Genomic DNA, 7,898 nt, shown 5'->3' with positions numbered 1-7,898 from the left:
CCGCGGCTTTAAGAGGCTCTCCGCCCAGGCAGCTCACGGCGCCGCCTCGCTGCTTCCTGCCGCCGCTCCGCCCCGGCCCCGCCCGCTCCCTCTCCGGGAGCAGTTAGAATCCCCGGCCGCTGCCTGCGGGAGGGACGTGGAGGGTAGCTGGGCGAGCCAGGGCTTCTCCCGAAACCGTCCCCGACCGTACTGGTCACGCCCCCTTTTGGACTCGTCCCACCCTTCCCGGACTCCCGGGGCAGCCCCAAGCTTTACCCCTAATTTCCATACAGTGCTGTGTAACTTTACAATGTAATTTCGCGGCTCTCCCTTGAGAGAAGCTTGAAATCCGGCCTCGCCCAGCCTAGGTTTTCTCATATGAAGCAAGAATACTAATACGCATACTACATTTTCAGCTCTTGTCAAACCCCAGTCCAGTGCCTGAGTGAGTGATCCTAGGCCTTCCCTGATTCGTTTGAACTTCACCTGGGAGGAAGTAGTCAGACAGGAAAACATCCAGAGGTTGCACAGATTGTCAGATTTCTAGTGTGGAGTTCTTGAGCCGATTTATTTTTCCACGCGTGTGGTGTCGGTTGGGTAATCTCCATAACTCTCTTGGAGAATTGCAGTTTATCTTTTACTGCAGGGTAGCAGTAGTCAGGAAAACGATTGCTGATCCCTGTGCCAAGGCTTTCATGTCAGGCCTAGCAAGGCAGATTGGGCTAGTTAAACAATAAAACAAGTTATCCCAAAGGCCAGGTGTGGTGTCACTGTGGCTCATGCCATTAATCCTAGCCCTGGCACTCGGGAGGCAGAGAAGTAGAAGGATCATTGTGAGTTCAAGGCCAGCCTGGTCTACATGTCAAATTCCAGGACTAAATAGAGACCCTGACTCCAAGTATCTCAGTATCTCCTATCCCCATTCAGGGCAGGAGAGAGGGATGGAAGATATATTCTTGACTGGAAAGACCTCCCTGGCCTTTATTGAACCGAAGGGTCTCAGGTTTTAGGACTCATGATGTCCTGTTGTATTTCACACACTGTCACATGTCGATCTCAGAGGATAAAGTTACAGTAATGGTTCATTTTTAATATGAGGAAACTAAGGCTGGAAAGATGGCTTCGTGGTTAAGGGCGTGTACTGTTTTTGTAGAGGACCAGAACTCTCCAGCACCCACACTAGCAGTTGTAGACACCAGTAACGTCAGGGGATCCATCGCCCTCTTCTGGCCTCCAAGGGTACCTGCACACATGTACACAAAACCCAAACCCAAACACACACATACACAAAAATAGAATAAATCTTAGAAATAAGCCAGGTGGAGTGGTGCACACTTTTAATCCCAGCACTCGGAAGGCAGACAGGTGGATCTCTGTCTATGAATTCAAGGGCAGCCTGGTCTAAAGAGTGAGTTCTAGGTCAGCCATGGTCATGTAGTGAAACCTGAGAGAAAAGAGATGTTCCCGGGTGGCAGAAAGTAGGGGAGCTGGGACTTAAGCTTATCTGTTGGTGACTTAGAGCTCTGACTACTCTGCCTTTGCTTATAGGCAGACTGTGGGGACAAAAGAGACACCACACATTCTTCTACTACTGGCTGATTATTAACTTTTCCTTTGGTATATGTCACGCAAGTCTGGGTGAACAGTTGAGGGTCAGCCAGGCATGATCATGAACACCTGTAATTCCAGCAATCGAGAGGCTGCTGCAGAAGGATTGTGAGTTCAAGATCTACCTCAAAACAGCAAGTAAACAAACAGGGAGAAATGAAGGGGGAAAGAGCTGCTGTTCATAGCATTATGGCTAGAAATCTGGTCCATCCGGTCAGGCAGGATGGCCAGCATGCCTGCAACTGAGGCAGGAGGATTGCAAGTTAGAGGGCAACCTGAACTATGTAGTGAGGCTCTCTTTTGAAAGAAAGAAAGAAAAAAAGAAAGAAAGAAAGAAAGAAAGAGAGAAAGAGAGAAAGAAAGAAAACATCTTTCACTACCCCCAAAATAAGTGGGCCAGAGAGATGGCTCAGTGGGTAAAGAAGCCCTCCAGGAAGCATGACAGCTGAGTTCAATTCCAAGGATCCAGATGCTGGAAAGAGAGAATCAGCTTCTGCAAGTTGTCCTCTAACTGCCACATGTGCACTGTGGTGTTCCAGTGCATACACGCACACGCACGCACACGCACGCACGCACACGCACACGCACGCACACACACACACGCACACACACACACACACACATGGAGCAATCCTAACACCATTAATCTATCAGTGGAAGTAATAGACTACTTTTTAAAACTTTTATATTTTTATATTGTGTGTGTGTGTGTTGTACCCATTTGTATGCATGGAGGTCAAATCATCCCTGCCCAGTCACACCTCCCATTGCTGGGTTTACGGTCCCACATGACTAATGAGAATCTGAGTCCAAGTCCTGATGCCTGTGTGGCCAGTACTTTACAGAGAAAGCGGTCCCCATCACCTTCTTTTTCTTTTTTTCTAAGATGTATCCAAGGCTGGCATCGAACTCCTTATGCAGCTGAAGGTGACCTTGATTTCCTCATCTTCTTACCTCTACTACCACACCTACCTTCTTACCTCCACTTACCTTCCAGCTGCCACACTGGGTTGTTTGTTTGCTTGTTTATATTATGATTGTGTGACTGTGGGCTCACATGTGACATGGTGCAAGTGTGGAGGTCAGAGGACACCTTTTGGAAGCACGTTCTCACCTTGAACCACGTAGCTGGGGTGTAGGGAGAAGGGATACAAAAGGAAGAGATTTGAAAGTTGAGGAAGATGGCAGGGAGTGTCTAGCATATGCAAAGTCCTGCTATTCCTGAAGGGTGGTGTTTGGGGGGTGGTATTTAAGTGGGACCAGAGCAGAGCAGCATGTAAGGTGAGAAGAGAAGTTGGAATGAGAATAGGAGCAGTTACGATCTTGTTTGGCTGCACAGAGGGCCTTGGTTCTTAGCTGTTTCACCAAATAAACATAGGAACAAATAGGGGAGGGGTGTTGCTAAGGCTTGCCTGCCTGCACAGACAAGTGATCCCAGCATGCATTGTCTGAGCTGGACTCCCAAGTGTCATGCCTTGATCCTCTGCCTGGCAGGGGAGGCCTTATTTAGCCTGGCCTGGCTCCTCTGGGCTGTCTTGGGAATGTCTATATATAGGGGAAGAGGGCAGCCCAGCTGCCACTGTCCATCTGCCTTCCTTGGACTCTGGTCCACCATTCCCTGGCCCTAGACTTAGCTGTCTCCATTTTCTTTCTGTCAACTTAGCAACTGTCCATGGGCCGTGCCTACCTCACTGCTTAGCCTGGGCCCTGTGAGTTCTCAGGGAGTGTTCCCTTTGGACTGTCTGCCCTCCACTTTCACTCTTCAGAGGATCAGCTGAGCTCTAGGAAGGGGGAGCTGTCCCCTTTCATATGTTCATAACTATATGTGTACTTATGAATATTTCATGTATACGCTTACATCCAAACCCCAGGGATTTCACCCTAGAAATACAAACCCATAGACTGCTTGCCTGCCGTGCACAAAGCTCTGCTTTCAACTCTCAACATCAAATAAAACCAGGCATGATGATGTGTGTGTAAAATTCCAGTATCTGGGAGATAGAGGCCGGAGGCTCTGGAGGTTCAAGGTCATCCTCAGCTACATAGTGAGTTTGAGGCTAGCCTGAGTTACATGAGACCCTGTCTTAAATAAATAAATAAATAAATAAATAAAAGAGAAAGAAAAACAAAAGAAGCCTGAGCTTCTAATCCTCTAAATGACAGCAATCAGGCCACTCACACTCTAGAACCTAATTTTATAGTGGCAGGTAGAGTTCTAGGTATTAGGTATATGATGTCTAGGACAAAAAAAAAAAAAAAAAAAAAAAAAAAAAAAAAAAAAAAAAAAAAAAAAACCAAACCAAACCAAACCAAACAAAACAAAAAAAACCCTTGCTGTCTTTATTATTCAGAGAACCCAGCGTTCTCACCAAAAAGTGAGCTCTAAATGGCTTTCCCCTGGATGAGCAGACCTGGAGAGATGCGCTCTTCAGTGCTCATTTCTCCTCACAATGAGCCACACTCTCTACTCTGAACGCTTCCAGGTGGGTCCCTGGAGTCATAATTTTCTCACAACAAAGGTTAAAGGATAAGAATTGCCAAGGTGGGGCTGGAGAGATGGCTCAGTGGTTAAGAGCCCTGACTGCTCTTCCAGAAGACCTTGGTTCAATTCCTAGCACCCACATGGTGGCTCCCAACTGTGGGATCTGGTGTCTTCTTCCAGCCTCCTTGGGCACTAGGCATGCACATAGCGCACAGACAGACGTGCAGACGGAACACCCGTACACATTAAGGAAGTTAAGTTTTAAAAGAACCACCAAGGCTGTGGCGTGTGCAAGGCCGAGGCCGCATTCCCACCCAGCACTATAATCCAGCACGGATACCTGTAGTCTCAGTGACTTGGGAGACTAAGGCAAGAGGATTGCTTGAACCCAGGAGTTCGAGGGCAGCGCAGTTGACAGGGCAGACTCTTTTTGCAAAACAAATCAAAGGACTTAAACAGGACTTGACGGTGTGTGCCTGTAAATCCCAATGCTCTGGAGGTGGAAGTGGGGGAGTGGGAGTGGGGTGGGGGTTAGGACCTCAAGGTTAACGTCAACTACATAAGGAGTTCGAGGCCAGTCTGTAATATGTGAGCTCTGGCCTCAAAGTGGGGAGGAAGAATTCCTCTATGGATGTATGACGTATGCTCTAGTCAGATGGAGATAATAATAGTTACCTCCTCACGGGATGAATAGCAGATGAGATCACAGAACCAAGACGCTCAGCATAGTGTGGGGCCAGGTTGTGGGTTCAATACACGATGTCAGTGGCTCAGTTCTATGCATCACTTCCCCTTCCTGAGCCACACACCAACCCTAGGCACCCAGCATAAGCTAGGTGACTTAGTCATCTGGGTTCCCGTTTGCCATTTCTATCTTGGAGGAAGGTGTGCCTCGAGGGCCCTCACCGTCTGCCCACATTCACATGGCTGAGAGGGAGCACAGAGTCTTGAATGAATCTTGGACGTCAAGCCTGGGCTCTTCCCATTCTACTGTGCTCTCGTTCCGAACATCTTCCCCCATTTTGGAACAAGTGTGCTGGGGGTTGGAGAGGAGCTCCCTAAGACAGTGGGGCAGGGTGGGCCCTCCTCCTAAGAATCTAGGAGAACGTCAGAGACTGCCAACTGCCACCTGCTCCGAAGCTTAAATTTCCCTGCAAAGGGCCTTGGCTAAATTAGGTAATGGGCTAGGACTCTGGGAGGGGAGGGGCTTGCTGTCCCCTGCATCTGATTGGCCAGGATATCCAATTCTGAGGAGTAGGGAGGAGGGAAGAGAGGATGCCCCTACAAATTCTGGTGGCTAGAGAGATCTGGGGCACCTTTGGGTGGTGGAGTGCGGCGGAGACGATCCACAGCAGAGGAGTCCCAGTCGCCAGCAACCATGGTAAGGACAAGAAGGGTCTTCCCGCTTAGGTGCACGGGCCGCTTCTGGGCCCCTTTCTGTCCTAGAGCTGTGTGTTCTGTGGGTAGTAGTATGGTCGCCTGAAGGTGGAAAGGTTTCCGGAACCCAAGTTCTGTGGAGATGTCCTGGGATGGCTGTGACTTCTCTTGGGTGGGGAGGGCTGGTCAGAAGATTCCAGTAATTGATCCTCAAGGCTTATGCCTTCCTGGCCACCTTGAGGCTTGGGACAGTGCTATTGTGCAGGCAGAGCTTAGCCTGCCTGCTTCCTAGGAGAGGTGGAGATCATGAGGGCAGAAAAGTCACCCAGCAAGGCAGACACAGAGTAGGCTCCATAGGCCCAGCCAAGCCAGTGGCAACCCAAGAATACCCTCTAAGAATCCTGAGAATGATGGTTAGTAGCAATGGACGACAGACCAGAGTTAGAGACCCTGACCATCCGCACAGGGGGTCTGATCTGTAGCTCCCACTTTCTTCTGAGCACCCCTTCTACTTCACTTGAAGGAGTAATTGGACTCCAGAGACCAGCTGCCACCACCCATGCCCAACTAAAAATAGCCTATCCTCCTGGATCAGGCCAAGGAACAGAGGAGGGAAGGGGGAACTGGGCCAGCTGGCTGAAGAAGGTCTTGGGACTCGTCACCCCTTCCTCACCACCTTACCACCAAAGCCCCAACCCAAATGGCCTGGCTTGGATGTGACCTGGAAAAAATCACAGAAACCTTACTTTCATGGTCACATGTGGAGCTTCAGGCCAACCCAAGCTACATAGCAAGATTATCTAAACACCAAAATCAGAACGTTGGAACAGAACAAAAATTGCTTATTTTCACACCAAGGCAGGGCCCCATCACATTTGACGGTGAGAGAGGCAGAGAGGCGTCTACGCTGATGACCGAGTGGGAAGGTTTGCCTCCGAGAACCGTCTGAGGCAAAGCTGCCCAAGTCTTCTTGTGGTCCCAGTGACCGAGCGTTGGCAGGTGTTCAGTCCCAGGCAGCTTTAGGAGACAGGGAAACTAGAAAATCATCTCGAATAGTGCTAACACATTCAAGCGTTCTCTCTGCTGATTTCATATGATCCCTGCAAAGTCACGGGAAGAGTGACTTGCCAAAGGTCACTGCTGGGATAGGGGTTTTCTGACTCGGAAGATAAAATGGGAAACTGTGGGCATAACCTGTGTCCCCTCGGCACTGGGGATGGGCACCAAGGGGTACCTGGGAGGTGCTGCAGGTTTGGAGTGGGTCTGGAGGGCCCAGGGGCACTTCCTAATACAAAGGGGGGCTGGGGAGGGGGAAGCTGGGGAGGGGGAAGCTGGGGGGAAAGTTTGCCCTGCGCTCTGATTCTCTCTGTCTTCTACAGACGGACCAACAGGCTGAGGCCAGGTCCTACCTCAGCGAGGAGATGATCGCTGGTGAGTGAGAGAGGGCTGTTGGGAGAGATTAGGTGTGAGGCTGGCAATCCTCGAACTGGCTTCACCCATCGTTTCTTCCGTCTCCCTTGCTAGAGTTCAAGGCTGCCTTTGACATGTTTGATGCTGATGGTGGTGGGGACATCAGCGTTAAAGAGCTGGGCACCGTGATGAGGATGCTAGGGCAGACACCCACCAAAGAGGAACTGGATGCCATCATCGAGGAGGTGGACGAGGATGGTGAGCTGGGCCCCTCCAGGGCAGGGGACGGGGAGGAGAGGCTAAGCGGCCCCCCCACCCACCAACCCCACTCCTTGCAGGCAGCGGTACCATCGACTTTGAGGAGTTCTTGGTCATGATGGTGCGCCAGATGAAAGAGGATGCGAAAGGGAAGAGTGAAGAGGAACTGGCTGAGTGTTTCCGCATCTTTGACAGGTGGGTGGGGCTTCTGGGATCCTGAATTTGGGGGCACATGGAGCTTGCGGGCCTGAGGCGAAGGAGCAGTCTGACCAGGGTGAGGTTGACCCTGTGTCCTGCTCTGTCCCTCCCTCTCAAAGGAACGCAGACGGCTACATTGATGCTGAGGAGCTGGCTGAGATTTTCCGGGCTTCTGGGGAGCACGTGACAGATGAGGAGATCGAATCCCTGATGAAGGACGGTGATAAGAACAACGATGGCCGCATTGACTTCGATGGTGAGAGCCAGCTGGTGTGTGGGTGGGGCTGGGCATGGGCTAAATTCCCTCCCACTCTCTTGAGGGCCCATAGGATGCTCCCGCGGCTTAGCGCAATTTACCCCTCTGTGCCCTGAGCCTTAAGCCTGACCGCGCCCCTCTTCTTTTCCGCAGAGTTTCTGAAGATGATGGAGGGCGTTCAGTAAGGAGCCGGCCTTTGTTCGTGTCCATCCAGATTGCAGGTCCCCTTAGCGTGGGCAACTCCACCCTTGCCTTTCCTGCCCCACCAGAGAAAGGCTGCTCCTTTGGGCTCTGTGGCTGGAAGGAATAAAAGCTGACAATGTAAAGCTG

At 50.8% G+C, this 7,898-nt stretch overlaps 1 protein-coding gene across 1 annotated transcript; it reads left to right on the top strand.

Annotated features, from left to right (window-relative positions):
• Positions 1–5,331: 5,331 nt before the first annotated feature.
• On the top strand, positions 5,332–7,898 carry Tnnc2 (troponin C2, fast skeletal type). The gene is made up of 6 exons (XM_034493623.2): positions 5,332–5,450; positions 6,826–6,877; positions 6,971–7,114; positions 7,195–7,309; positions 7,432–7,568; positions 7,722–7,898. Exons 1-6 carry the CDS (start codon positions 5,448–5,450, stop codon positions 7,751–7,753), a joined length of 483 nt encoding a protein of 160 aa, XP_034349514.1. The 5' UTR covers positions 5,332–5,447; the 3' UTR covers positions 7,754–7,898.

The sequence above is a fragment of the Arvicanthis niloticus genome, chromosome 2 (genome assembly GCF_011762505.2).
Source record: "Arvicanthis niloticus isolate mArvNil1 chromosome 2, mArvNil1.pat.X, whole genome shotgun sequence".
Lineage (NCBI taxonomy): Eukaryota > Metazoa > Chordata > Mammalia > Rodentia > Muridae > Arvicanthis > Arvicanthis niloticus.
This window is presented reverse-complemented; position numbering and strand designations above follow the sequence as displayed.

Coding starts and splice junctions, on each gene's coding strand:
- Tnnc2 (XM_034493623.2), top strand. Junction 6,878..6,970: donor CAGCGAGGAGATGATCGCTG/GTGAGTGAGAGA, acceptor CTCCCTTGCTAG/AGTTCAAGGCTGCCTTTGAC. Junction 7,569..7,721: donor TGGCCGCATTGACTTCGATG/GTGAGAGCCAGC, acceptor TCTTTTCCGCAG/AGTTTCTGAAGATGATGGAG.